The sequence below is a fragment of the Neomonachus schauinslandi genome, chromosome 5, assembly GCF_002201575.2.
Source record: "Neomonachus schauinslandi chromosome 5, ASM220157v2, whole genome shotgun sequence".
Taxonomy (NCBI): Eukaryota; Metazoa; Chordata; class Mammalia; order Carnivora; family Phocidae; genus Neomonachus; species Neomonachus schauinslandi.
Genome location: NC_058407.1, coordinates 172,725,680 through 172,739,155, shown reverse-complemented (window position 1 = coordinate 172,739,155; position 13,476 = coordinate 172,725,680). Strand labels below are relative to the sequence as shown.

The 13,476-nt window shown below is 53.3% G+C and overlaps 1 protein-coding gene across 3 annotated transcripts in view; it reads left to right on the top strand.

Moving 5' to 3' along the window:
- The window catches only part of WIPI2 (WD repeat domain, phosphoinositide interacting 2), a 36,802-nt gene extending 23,896 nt beyond the window's left edge, over positions 1-12,906 (top strand). The window contains exons 4-12 of one of the 3 annotated variants that reach the window (XM_021680252.2): positions 988-1,084; positions 1,509-1,606; positions 2,058-2,150; positions 5,262-5,332; positions 7,914-8,021; positions 8,928-9,092; positions 10,122-10,229; positions 10,889-10,986; positions 12,225-12,906. In XM_021680252.2, coding sequence (XP_021535927.1) covers positions 988-1,084; positions 1,509-1,606; positions 2,058-2,150; positions 5,262-5,332; positions 7,914-8,021; positions 8,928-9,092; positions 10,122-10,229; positions 10,889-10,986; positions 12,225-12,337 — 951 coding nt within the window. In that variant the 3' untranslated portion in view covers positions 12,338-12,906. Of the gene's footprint in view, positions 1-987; positions 1,085-1,508; positions 1,607-2,057; positions 2,151-5,261; positions 5,333-7,913; positions 8,022-8,927; positions 9,093-10,121; positions 10,230-10,699; positions 10,839-10,888; positions 11,020-12,224 lie in introns of those variants that run through there. The other 2 variants (XM_021680251.2, XM_021680253.1) reach the window with 2 other exon arrangements.
- Positions 12,907-13,476: the final 570 nt, after the last annotated feature.

Genomic DNA, 13,476 nt, shown 5'->3' with positions numbered 1-13,476 from the left:
AATGTCTGGCGCAGAGTATGGACTTGGTGGCTAGCACTTGAGTTTATTTCATGAGAGCACCTCATGGCTTTCGCTTCCCCACAAAACGTAACAGCGCCCCGAAGATCCTTCAGCTTTTCTGTGGCAAGCGCATGTTCCATACGGGGAAAGCTAACGAAGTTGGTGGATGTGAGACACACGTCACCACGGTGGGGCGGGGGTGGGGTGGGCGGTGGTCCGCGGTGTGCTGGCTGGGTAGATGGTTGTGGTGGAGGCCTGCTGGTATTGCTCTGTGAACTGAAGGACATGGTTACAATGGGAAGTTATAAGGCATAACATGTTGAACATTCTTTAAACGTAAAACATACACGTGTACATTCACGCACCAACTAACGTGGTGCTGCACGCATGCCAAGTTGTCTTTCCTGCATGAACCATCCCCTTGGCGCATCAGCTACAAGTACATTCCTCTTTAAAGTGGAGTGTGAACTTAGACACCTGCAAATAACGCGAGCACAGCATGAGTTTTGAGACTTTAGAAACCCCTAGGCTTTTATTTTTATCTTGCGATGCTTCGTTCAGCATGGGTTTTTGAAAGCAACTGACCTTTACCAGATGCGTCCAAGGCACTTGCTCTGATTTTCATGAGGGGAGGGTGAACAAAGACAAACTGAAAACACAAACCGTACCTTTCTTAGCTATAGTTTACCAGTTTCCGCAGTCGTGCACTCAATCGCGTGGTTGGAGGGCCTGGTACAGTTGGCAGAAGTGGTTGTGGGAGCAGACACAGCTGGTGTGGACACTACTGGGTGGGTAGATGAGGCACATGGCGCTGCAGGAAAGCGGCCTGGTCACGGCCAGTGTCCACTGGGCCGCGCGTGTCCAGTCTGCCTGGTGTGCTGGAAGGAACCGGGGGCGTCTTCGGCCAGGAGTCGATCAAGTAAAGATGGGAGCAAGGATCGTATTGGCTCTTGATGTTTGGTTTTCTGTTTCTTCTCTCTTCCCTAGCGGCTAATAGTGTGCCTGGAGGAGTCTCTCTATATACACAACATTCGGGACATGAAAGTCCTGCACACGATCAGGGAGACCCCTCCCAACCCTGCAGGTAAGCTCACTGTGGGAAAAACATCCACTTTTCTGATTCTACCTTTTAAAGATTAGCTATTTTCTCCTTGTAGGTTCCACCGGGATAGCTTTTGAAAGTATTGATCTTAAACCAAGCAAGCTGCCTTCCTTCTGCTGCTGGTCTAGTGATCACATAATCATTGGTTTCGTCAGCTTCCAATTCTGAGGCTGCTGATCAGTTCCCACCATGGCCTTCAGCCTGTTTTTATAACCCTCCTGTTCCCTGAGGAGGTGGTTTGGGGGTGTGGCACTTGAAACAGACCAGCACAGCAGCTCCCAAGGCCGTGTCTGAGCCCCTTTGCTTACTCCAGTCTCTGTTGGGCAGATGCTCACTTGCGTGTAGCAACTAAACGGGAACCCCTCTGCACCCAACTCTCCGTGTTTGCCTCCTTGTGTTACCACAGGCCTGTGTGCACTGTCCATACACAACGACAATGGTTACTTGGCGTACCCAGGCAGTGCCACCATCGGAGAGGTGCAGGTCTTCGACACCATGAACTTGGTGAGGCTCCGAGGCTCCTTCTGCACCGGGGTCCCTCTCGCCAGCATCCCCGCTCTCTGCAACAAGCACGTGGCGCCGTTGGCGTCCGCCTTTCCTTAGCTCGGCAAGGCAGGTTTCACTGCCACCTTCTTAATGGCAGAGCAGGCCTGGGCGACCCCTGCCTGCAGATTTCTGCCCGTGCTGCCACGGCGCGGACCTCCCGGCAGTGTGGCTGCTTGGAGGAATGGAGAGCGCTCTAAAGACTTCATGGATCCAGGGCTTGGCTTTCTGGAAGGTTCCGAGCAGCATTTCCTCGGGCCCCTCCCCCAGTAATTGCGGCGCATGTGGTTCTCGTATTGACCGGGTTGGGGTTTTAGTCACAGCCACTTGGCACTTCAGCCTGATGACCAGGGGCGGCGTGGGGTGCGGTCTCGCCACGTGGCGGCCGCGTCACATTGGTTTTGCCTTCCAGAGAGCTGCGAACATGATCCCGGCTCACGACAGTCCTTTGGCAGCGCTGGCATTTGACTCCAGCGGAACCAAGCTCGCCACTGCCTCGGAGAAGGTGCGTCTGCTGTGGCCCGGTAGGAAACTGCCTCGGGGCTTCGGCGCGCTTCCGCTCACACAGCCAAGGCACCAAACGGGTTTGTGCTGACCGGCCCCCAGAGAAGCACACGTAGCTCCCCACCTGGAGCGCGCTCTGCCGCCGGAGCGCCCGTGTTCGGGGCGGGCGCGCGGAGTCGTGCAGAGGAGGTGTGCGTGTGTGAGCGGCAGCCCCGGCCGGTGTGCTTCTCGGGGACGCACTAGTGGGTGCCGTGCCGTGGGCGTATTTCCGGCCAGGGCAGGTGTGAACACATTTCCGTGTGTTTCCCTTCCTTCTTTTTCTGTTACTTAACAAAATTGTGATCATCCCATACGTGTAATTTACCATTCCCTTTCACTCTGCATGATATTAGATTTCTCGAAGTTCAAAAACACTTCTAATGGCCGTACAGTGTTCAGTCGTGGTTTACTTGACCGTTGCCCTTTGGGGACGTTTATATTGTTCCTAATTAGATTGCAGTAATATAATAACATTTGGAATATAGATAATTCTTACATAAAAATCTCTTTTTTCTGCATCCTTATTCACTTAAGAGATTCCAGTGAGTGGGTGCCTCGGCTCAGTTGGTTAAACATCTGACTCTGATTTCGGCTCAAGTCACGATCTCGGTCGTGAGATCAAGCTCCATGTCACGCTCCATACTGGGCAAGGAGCCTGCTTAAGATTCTCTCTCTCCCACTACCCCTCCCCCCCACAAAAGAAAGAGAGAGTCCAATGGGCAGACTTTCTGGGTTAAAAGGATGTGGTCTTTTTAAAGTTCTCTCCACGTAGGACAGAGTGACTTTGGCCTTCCCTCCAGCTTCCATGACAGCAGAGGGTCCTCGCTCTCTTCCTGGCGTGGCTGCTACATCTTGTTCCTTTGCTGCTCTTCTCATCTCGATAATCCCCACTCTCTGGCCTTGCTCTTGACGATCTCATTTGTTCTGGCTTGTTCCTCCCCACCAGACACCAGTACCGGCTTTTCAGTTGCCTAGTTTTGCTCTGATGCTTTCTCACTAAAAAAACACCTACAGTAGCCTCCCTCTGGTTGCCTCTCCCCTTGGCCCAGCCAACCAAACAAGATCTGAGAAAAGTCCGCTCACTCCAGCTTTCCGGCACGGGTCTCTGTGCTTGCCTGTCGTCCGAGTTTCTGTAAGAACGGTGCTGCCATCTGTGATCACTTAGTCCTCGGGAATACAGATCCTTTGTATTCATGACCCCATTCCTTCCCCTCAGCAAGGTTAACACTTTCTCATTTCATATCAGGGCCTTAGAGACATTAAATGATTTGCTCAGTCACCAAGTTGGGCAGCGACCGAGGCTTGGACTCCGAGCCTGACTTTGCTTCTAAATGCCGCTGGCTGATGACGCTTCCACCTTGTCCGTTTCTGCCAGAGTGGCCGTGAGATCCTGATACGCCTTGGTTAATAGTCTCAGCTCTGTAGTTTGCATTAGGTCCTGGAAGCTCTCTAAAGCACTTTGTGGAATCTCAAGGCCATTAAGAATAGAAGGATTTTTTTTTTCTGGGCTAGGAAGAGCAATCTCTTGATTTGCTTTTAACCCCCCGCGGCCTCCCCCTTCCTGCTGGGTGCTGGGGCCGGGCCTAGCTATGTGCTTAGTGCTGCTTTCGGGGAGCGCAACCAGGCTGGGACCAGCATCCCTTGCTAATTAGTGTTATGCATTAGATAAGCCAGTAAAAAAAAAATCTCTAAATCAGAAAGTTGAGACTACAAAGGATCAAATCTTCACTGTGGTTATTTTGGTATGTGACTGTGCTGTTTTATCTTTCTGGTTCTCAAGAATTACAAACTCATTTGGTATCCGTTTATCCAGAGAGAATCATTGTCTTTAAAAAACATTTTATTTTGGGCGCCTGGGTGGCTCAGTTGGTTAAGCGACTGCCTTCGGCTCAGGTCATGATCCTGGAGTCCCAGGATCGAGTTCCGCATCGGGCTCCCTGCTCAGCAGGGAGTCTGCTTCTCCCTCTGGCCCTCCTCCCTCTCATGCTCTCTGTCTCTCATTCTCTCTCTCTCAAATAAATAAATAAAATCTTTAAAAAAAAAAAAATTTTATTTTAAAGATTTATTTTAGAGAGCGAAAGAGAGAGTGTGTGCCTGCACGCAGGTGAGGGGCAGGGCGGGGGGGGTGGTCCTCCTGCTGAGCATGGAGCCTGACTCGGGGCTCCGTCCCACGATCCTGAGATCATGACCTGAGCCGAAATCAAGAGTTGAACACTTAAGAACTTAGCCACCCTAGCGCCCCTTTTAAATAACATTTTAAAGAAAGTTTCTGGTGTTCTATAATTAGGTTGTTTATAGTTTATGTCTGATATTATTAACAGTTTTTACACTAAACAGTTTGAACCTTCCAAAATATGTCAGGTTACGTGTTCCTGCCCCGCGAATTTGAAATACTGTTTTCAGGTTTTCCATTTTGTTCTAGGAGTCTCTTTCTTGTTGTGCTATTTTATTACCGTAGCTTGCTAGTATTCTTTTAACATTTCGATGTTGAAAGTCCCATTTGTGTTCACTTTCTTGGCTGTTTTCTCTTACTCTCCCAGATGTCCAAGTCCTGTCTCTCCAGCCACAAAGGCCCTGTTACTTTGGGGGAGGCAGGACTGGGGGGCGCGGCAGGGACTCTGGCATCTCCAGAGTGCCTCATCTCCGTGCCGGGAAGGGCAGCAGCTCGTCTGCTCACTCATAGACTCCTCTGCCCTGTCCCGGAAGCCCCGCCGATCAGTAACTCAGCCTGAAGTACAAGGAAGGATGTGGGGGGGGGCAACAGACCTCTCAGACCTCAGCTGAGTTAGGTGGTGCCTCCCGACGAGCAGATGGTGTGTGTGAGATGAAACGTCACGGGACTTAGAAATAACTAGAGCTGTTGTACGTGTGACGTCAAGACTGTTGGTGTTTGGGAGAAGCAGTGAGTCCTGGTGGCGGCTGTATCTACAGAAAAGAGGAAATACACAGTCGGGGGTGGAAGCCGGGAACGTGTGTTTCCCCCTCGTGTTTCCTTCAGAGTCTGAGGAGAAGGAGACACAGGCTGGGTTTCCTCGGCTACAGTCTTTTTTCTTTCTTTTTCCACCTGTCACAGGGGACCGTGATTAGGGTATTCTCCATTCCAGAGGGACAAAAACTCTTTGAGTTCCGGAGAGGAGTTAAGAGGTAAGATATGTAAGTTTTCGGAATTGATCTGGAGCTAACATTTGGACTTCAGTTCTGTTTTCTCTGGATCAACAAGTGGAGACTTAGAGCAGCCCTGGGAACCCCATTTAAATGCATAAGTGTTTTCAACCCACCTGGGTGGTGAGGGGAGGCTTTGGAGTCCTCGTGAGGGGTAAAGGAACGTTTTTATAAAGCAAACTGGTTTTCCTTTGTCTGTGATCCCACCTGAACAGAGGGCGATGGCCGGGCAGCCCGGGAATCAGGAAGAAGTGGCCTGTGGGGCCGCGTGGCTTCCTCCGCCTGGTCCGAGGTGGCAGGCCAGTGACTTCCTGACCTGGCCAGCATGCTCCTGTCCTGCTTCTCTGCCCTGAAAACCTGCCCCCAGCTCCCCTCCACCCTGTCACCACTTACTTCCCTGTCCGTCTACACACCTCCCTTCCTTGATGCCAGCTCCGGACAAAGGAACGTCCATCCTGCTTAGGCCTGGATCCTCTGCTGCAGGACTGGCTCCGGGGGTCTGGTCCCCATTCCAGGGGGGGGCAACTGAGAGTACTCACCTCAGGGCGGGAGCTGGGCCAGGAGGTGTTCCAGAACTGCCCCCTCCTCTGGGGACCTCGCACTGTGTCACCGCTCCCTCTCGTCCGCGGGGTCCTTCCCACAGACGGCACACGCGTACTTTAGGGTCCTAGCTCCCATGCCCCAGCCCCTCCCCATCACTGCCTCCTGTGTTACTTTCCCTTTTTCCCTTGGTTTTCCTTACACCACACCATTCTAGATTTGTCATCTTTTGTTGTTCCTGCTCCGCTTCCTCCTCTCGTTATCTGACTTCTGCCCTGGAGCCTCGTTCATCCCATCCTGTGCAGTCCCACAGGCCCCTGCCCCGTGTTGTCTGGGTGCTGCTACTCCTCGCCTGTGTGTGTAGCCCAGGCTGCCTTCTGAGCGACCAGCCAGAATGTGCCCATCCTCACTCACGTGCCTTATCACGTGGTAGACGCTGTCACGGTCATCGACCGGGTCCCTGAGTCAGAGGGGCTCGACACTGGCCCCCTTCTCCCTTCCAGTTAGGTAGGGGTGTCGGTGCCCCGGGCCAGTCCCACCGACCCCCATCTCCCTGGCGCCCCTGCCCTCCCGGGGTTGGATCGCCACCGTCTGACCTCTCGTGTGCCTTGGTCTCTGCTGTTGGCCCCTCTGGTCCGTTCTTCAGACCGTGGCCCCAGTTGCTCTTTGAGGGTGTCCGCGCAGTCAGCACACCCCGTGTGGAGCCTTCAGGGCCCGCCTCACGCCGGTAGGGCTAACTCCAGACCCCTCAGCCCTGGTCTCTGAGCCCGGCCTCCCGCACTCTGCTTTTTCAGCTCTGTCTTCCCTGTCGCTCCCAACTCCTGCCACACCAAACGGTGGTTCCGCCGAGCAGCGCCCTGTGTCCAAAACATTTTATTTTAAAGATTTATTTTAGAGAGCGAAAGAGAGAGTGTGTGCCTGCTGGTGTCCGTCCAGTCGGGAACCTGGTCGCAACCTGGTCTCCCAACTCCTGCCACACCAAACGGTGGTTCCGCCGAGCAGCGCCCTGTGTCCATGGGCTCTCCTGTGCTGGTGTCCGCACCCGTGCCCGGCCGACTCCTGAGCCCTTGACGTCTGTGTCAAGTGTCTGTGCCTCGGGAAGGCCCCCCGACCCACTCGTGGAAACCCGCCTTGCCCCGTGCTCCCCCACCTCGGCCCCTTCACTTCCCGCATGCTTCGCTTGCCGCACCTTTCCCATCTGCACCCACGCGTCCCTAGGAGCGCCAGCAAAGCAAGAAGCCTCCCTTGTTTATCACCAGAGCTTTGTACAAGCCCTCTGGGCGAAACGCGCCTTGTCCTTGTAGGGCTGTGAGGAAATGCACATTTATTGGAGGCTTTGGGATTTTTACAGTGACTTTTAAGATCAACTGTAGAGTCTTAGCATGTTGAAAATTTTGCTTTATTCTTAAACATTACCAAGGTGGTCAGTTTCCTTGCACGTTAAGAATTGCTGTAACTTAATTATTGGATTTTCTTTTACTAACCTTGGTGCTGTAAATGCAGCCTAATTCAGCTGAAAACGGTGTAACGAAGCTCTGATTCCCTTTGTTATTTGGAATTTCAAAGAAAATTGGCTAAGAAAATATTAAAGAATTGCTCTTAACTTGGTATTACCTTTAAAACATTTCCCTTTCTTTAGGGAATTTTTGGAAAGCTGTCTGGAGGGGCGCCTGGGTGGCTCAGTTAGTTGAGCGTCTGCCTTTAGCTCGGGTTGTGATCTTGGGGTCCTGGGATCGCGCCCTGTGTTGGGCTCCCTGCTCAGCGGGGAGCCTGCTTCTCCCTCTCCCTCTGCCCCTCCCCCCTTCTTGTGCTCTCACTCTCAAATAAATAAAATCTTAAAAGAGAGAAAGAAAAGAAAAGGTGTCTGGAGAGGAATAAGAAAGATACCAGTAGACCCAAGTCTGCCTGTTCTGGGAACTTTTCTTCTCTGACATTTTAAAGTCCCTGGAGAAAGGTTGCTAATCACCGGCACCAGGGTTTGTGGGCGACCGCGTAACTCCAGCCCCCTTCCGCTCGCCCGCAGGTGTGTGAGCATCTGCTCCTTGGCCTTCAGCATGGACAGCATGTTCCTCTCCGCATCCAGCAACACTGAGACTGTGCACATCTTCAAACTCGAGACTGTGAAAGAAAAGTGAGTTGCAAAGACACAATTGTTTTAAAAAACACAAGGCCCTTCTCCACTGACTGGATGGGAACACCACACAGGCCCTGTCCTGCCATTAGTCATTTTTGCCAATAAAGACCCTGGAGCTGGCTCTAGAGTAAGGTGACACCAGACCCGGGCTCGGCAGGGAAATGGCCTTCCCGGAAAGAGGAAGCCGGGAGGGTGAAGATGGACGTCCTGGGGTCCGTGCACCCGTCCACCTCTTAGCAGCACCTTGACCCACACAAGCACTTAAGGGTAGACGCCCCCTTGGGGTGGAGGCTGGTTCCAAGCTGCCCACAGGCGGGTTCCGTTTTTAGAGCAGTTGATTGAAATTACGTTGTTACTCTGAGGGATGTGCATGGTGAAGGGCTGGTTCTTTCCTTAAATTTTAACAGGACCCACTAGGATGAATACTGTTTGTACGTTGTCTTATTCAGAGGAACATTTAAGATGACTTAAAATATATGCAAGATGAACAACAGCAAAAATGGGCTCTGGGAAAATAATTTGAGATTTTGCTTATAAGGTTTTTGGAGACTTCGTATTAAAGAGATCTGGGGCGGGGGGCGGTCACGAATTTAGCTCTGTACGTCCTCACATTTGCTGCAAAGTCGGGGGGGGGGGGGCCTAATCATCTGCCACAGTCTAATGTGGCCGCTCGGGAGAGCACGGCTATTCTGGGCTCTGCAACCTGACGGGCCTCCTCTGACCCTTCCCGGAAGACACACCCATAGTGCTCCCAGGCTCCCGAGACGTTGTCGTTCTCTGCCCCCCTTTTTCCTGAGGTACGGGCAAGTCCTCTTCGAGTTTCAGGGCTGATACTTGCTCCTGAAGTGGGACCTGGTCGTTCTGGTGAAGAGCCCACCATCTGATGATGGTTCCTCCTCCTAGACCTCAGGAGGAGCCCACCACCTGGACCGGGTACTTCGGGAAGGTACTCATGGCTTCCACCAGCTACTTGCCCTCCCAAGTAACAGAAATGTTCAACCAGGGCAGAGCCTTTGCCACAGTCCGCCTGCCTTTCTGCGGCCACAAGAACATCTGCTCGCTGGCCACGTGAGTATGGACGGGGTTGCCTCTCCCGTTTGCTGGTGTCCGTCCAGTCGGGAACCTGGTCGCAAACCCCGGAGACGGTGGCACTGGGGCCCGGCTAGGTTTCTCCTGGTCCAGAAACAACCCACAAACCTGGGCCTTTGACTTGGTCAAAGTGGATGTGGAGGGAACCCCCAGGGGCCTCTCCACCATTACTAGCCTTGAATGACTCGTCTGCCGTGTTCTGATCCAGAAAGTCTTCCTCCGTTGGTTGGGATGTTTGTAACGGTAGTGAAAAAACACCATTAAGTCAAAACTGTAGGAGGCTGCCAGTAGTTAACCCTTCGGGGCCTACGGAACCGGCTGGTTAACGCAGTTGGAGGCTGTCCGTGCCACTCCGGAGTAGCCTGAGAACGCGCGTGGCGCTTCGTGAGCCCCGTTGGATTCCCGCCGGGCAGGAAAATACGGTCTTGAAAATCCTGTGATTCCATGAATCTTTTTTTTTTTTTTTTTTAAGATTTTATTTATGTGACAGAGAGAGATAGAGCAGGAACACAAGCAGGGGGTGAGGGAGAGGAAGCAGGCTTCCCACGGAGCAGGGAGCCCGATGCGGGGCTCGATCCCAGGATCCTGGGACCATGACCTGAGCCGAAGGCAGACGGTTAACGACTGAGCCACCCAGTAGCCCCAATTCCATGAATCTTATAAATGTTATTTTACGTCCTTTTTGTGCAGCTAATAACTCAGGGGAAAAAGCTTATGAGAATACCCACCCTTAGTAACTAGAGAAGCCCTGAAACTGCTTTTACTCACACCGGTTCTCCTGTGGGCCTCGGTGTTTACTCACAGCAGGTACCCCCTCAGCCTTGATGCCGCAGCTCAGGCAGCACAGCGGGCGCGATCCTTCTCCTGACCCGTAGGTAGTATGTCGAGCGCCCGGAACCAGCTCGTGTTCACATGGGGTGGGGGTGCCCAAGGCAAGGCTGCCGGTGTAATCGGAACATCGTCTGCAAGTTGTGGTCCTAGAACGGGGCTCCTTTTTATTCCCGCTAGAATTCAGAAGATTCCCCGGCTCCTGGTGGGAGCTTCCGACGGGTACTTGTACATGTACAACCTGGACCCCCAGGAGGGAGGCGAGTGCACCCTGATGAAACAGCACAAGTAAGTGGGCCTCCCCTCAGCCGTGCCCTCAGGAGCTGGGGGGCAAGGGGCACATCCCGGTGGAGCTGGCCTGTGCTGGGAGGCTTTGCTTCCCCCACACTCCCGCTCTCCTGCGCCCCCTGCCGGCGTCCCGTTCACTGCCCGGGTGGAGGCTGGACAGGTGGCTGGTGCGGGACGAGGCGGGCCGAGGCAGGAACGCAGCATGTTGCAAGGAAGGGACGATGCTCTGGTGTCATCCCCAGAGTGGCCCGCGTCCCCGGAGCACCTGCCATGTGGTGGTGACATGTAGCTGTTCTCTCTGACAGGAAGGCGGTGGTATTTGTTCATTGGGAAGTAGTGCAGTTTGATTTTGCTTCTGCTTTTTTAGAACTATCCAGAAATTCTCTAAAAATGATACTATAATGCTATAATTATAATGGGGGTGAAAGTGGGGTATTTTCTTTATAGTGAATTCTGTTTATGATCCTCAGTCTTAACACGGAAGATCATCTCCGTGGGTGTAACTTCTTCCCAAGTACAAATCTGGTGAAGCTCCGCGGGAACAGGCACGCGGGATGAGCACGCTCGTGTCCACCTTGAGCGGCCTCTTGCCTTTGCTGCAGCACGTCTGCCAGGACCCCCGACCGGCCTCAGTGTCTCTGTCTCTCCGCTTCCTCCAGGTTGGATGGCAGCATGGAGACGACCAATGAAATCTTAGACTCAGCCTCTCACGACTGCCCGTTAGTGACCCAGGCCTACAGCACAGCTGTCACCACAGGTACTCACGTGCCTTCGTCTCCGACCAGACTTGGTAAGGCTGTGACGCGAGCCTGGAAGGCACATGATGCCAGGCCCTCCCCCTGCGGTCCGAGCTTGGCGCTTTTCCCCCGAGCGGCGCGGCCCACCCGCCACTTTCCCCCGGGCAGGGGACAGGTGGGCTCAGAGGCAAGCTCTTGTCAGCTGGGGATGTCAAGGCTGAATTCATTTTCTTCATTTTTGAAGGAAAAATAGTCACGATGGCTCAGGCTCCTTTGGGCACACGTGAATTGTCCCTGGCTAGCAGCCTCTCGGCTACAGTATTACCCTGAATTCTGACATTGTCAAGCAGGTGTCCTTGGTCCTGTGTCATCATTCAGTAAGCACACGTAGGGACCCCCCCCCCACTCAGCTTTCGGGCCCTGGGAGGACGGCATTAAAGGCCTGCCTTTGGGGCCCCTCCTGCGGGTGCTGGGCAGTCGTCGTGCAGACAGATGAGGCCACGCAGCCATCCCCCCTCCCCCCGCAACCAGCTTGACCTCAGGTGGGCGATCCTGTAGATTTGTTCACACAGGAGCCTGCGTGCTGACCGTGACTCAGAGATGAAGCGTTCCTTTCCGTCAGGTGAAGCACTGTCGGGCGTTAAGCATCCGGCATCAACAATTTGAGAACTATCCCCATCCTCCCTGTTCACTGAAGAAAATTTGTGGCCTGTCCTTCAGGAAGCCCCTATTTACTGTGCAGTGTCTTTTTGATATTGATGAATTTTGGAAAATAAAGGACTTTGTCTTGAGCTGCCCAAGGCTGCAAAAAGCTTGTAGTCAGAGAGGGATCACAGTTTAGTCTTAGTGTGCACTGCAGCCTGTAGCTGCCAGGCCTTGCCTCCCAGCCTCCCAGCCTCCCTGCTTCCCTGCCTCCCAGCCTGCCTCCCAGCCTCCCAGCCTCCCAGCCTGCCTCCCAGCCTCCCAGCCTCCCCACCTCCCAGCCTCCCTCTCAGCCTCCCTGCCTCCCAGCCTGCCTCTCAGCCTCCCAGCGTGCCTCTCAGCCTCCCTGCCTCCCCGCCTCCCAGCCTCCCAGCCTGCCTCTCAGCCTCCCTGCCTTCCCACCTCCCAGCCTCCCTCTCAGCCTCCCTGCCTCCCCACCTCCCAGCCTCCCTGTCAGCCCCCTGCCTCCCCACCTCCCAGCCTCCCAGCCTGCCTCTCAGCCTCGCTGCCTCCCCGCCTCCCAGCCCCTGAGCATGGCCGTGCTGTCTCTTTGCAGCCTACACAGACGAGCTGGGAGCAGTGGGCGGCACATGTCTGGAAGAGGAGGCCAGCGCTCTGCGGCTGGAGGAGGACAGTGAGCATCCTCCTATGATTCTTCGGACTGACTGAACTTGACCTGTGAACTCTGACCCCCAAAGCAGGGAACACTGGCTTGATGGAGGACTTTGTGTTATGCTGCTATGAACTTTGACCCGAGCTGGAGAGAGGATGGCAGAGACTTTAAAAAAAAAAAAAAAAAAAGATTGTAGCTGTAGTCTCATTCCATACTGTTGAGAAATACATCGTTTTCACTTCAGTGGCTTTTAATCCTGCTTAGGAATCTTAGCTTTTTGTTTTCTCTTTTTGCCAAAATTAACTGTTTGGTGAAGCCCTTGAAACCTTGCTTTGCATGCATTAACGTGCCAAGCCAGAGTAGGAGAACTAGAAGCCACTTTATGACAATGGCAGTTGTTGGGTTTTTAAAATCTGTGTAGAATGAGGAGTGCACACGAGGAGGTGGCATCGTGCAGAGTGGTCTGGGTGCCAAGGCGGGTTCTGCTCGGGTGGGTCCAAGAGCCCTCTCTGGGCTTGCCAGGCTTGGGGGCATCAGCCGTGGGGAGGAGAACTCTCTCCCCAGAGCCCCCCGTGGGCCCTTTTCCCCCATTTTATTTTGTTAATTAAATTCTTTCCAAATTGGATTATTCTGGGATTTCTTGCTTGCTGGACTTTTATTTTCCATGTGGGTATTGGAGGAGAGGAGTTCTTTCTGGTATTAAAAATCTTCCTTTCGGACAGCACGTGAACTTGAAAGAACACCTCAGAAGGCCAGAGCGAGGGAAAGTGGTCTCAGTTGTGTAATTAAATTACCTGGTCTTTTCATTTTCCTGTTGAGTAAGTGGGGTGATGGGGGAGGGGGTGCTTGTTCTTAGGGAATTTTATAGCTATTCCCTGTACCCATGGAGCACAGAATTACAGTGTGGGGGGCACCCAAACTGCCCTCTGACCTTGAGCCCCGCCGTCTGTCAGGGGCTCTTCCCACCTGCATCAGAAATACTAGAGATAGAAACTCCGGGGGGTATGGGCGGGAGGCTGGCTCTGAGCACCTGCTTCACAGGGTGATATGTGCCTTTTCTATTTTAATCTTACAGAATTGTTCAGAAAAGTGACAGGAGATTGTGGTCACAGGTCCTAGTGTTAGCCCAGCTCCCCTTTTCATTTTTACAGAGTTACATAACCGCAGATACCTCAAACTCTGCATTCCAAACCAA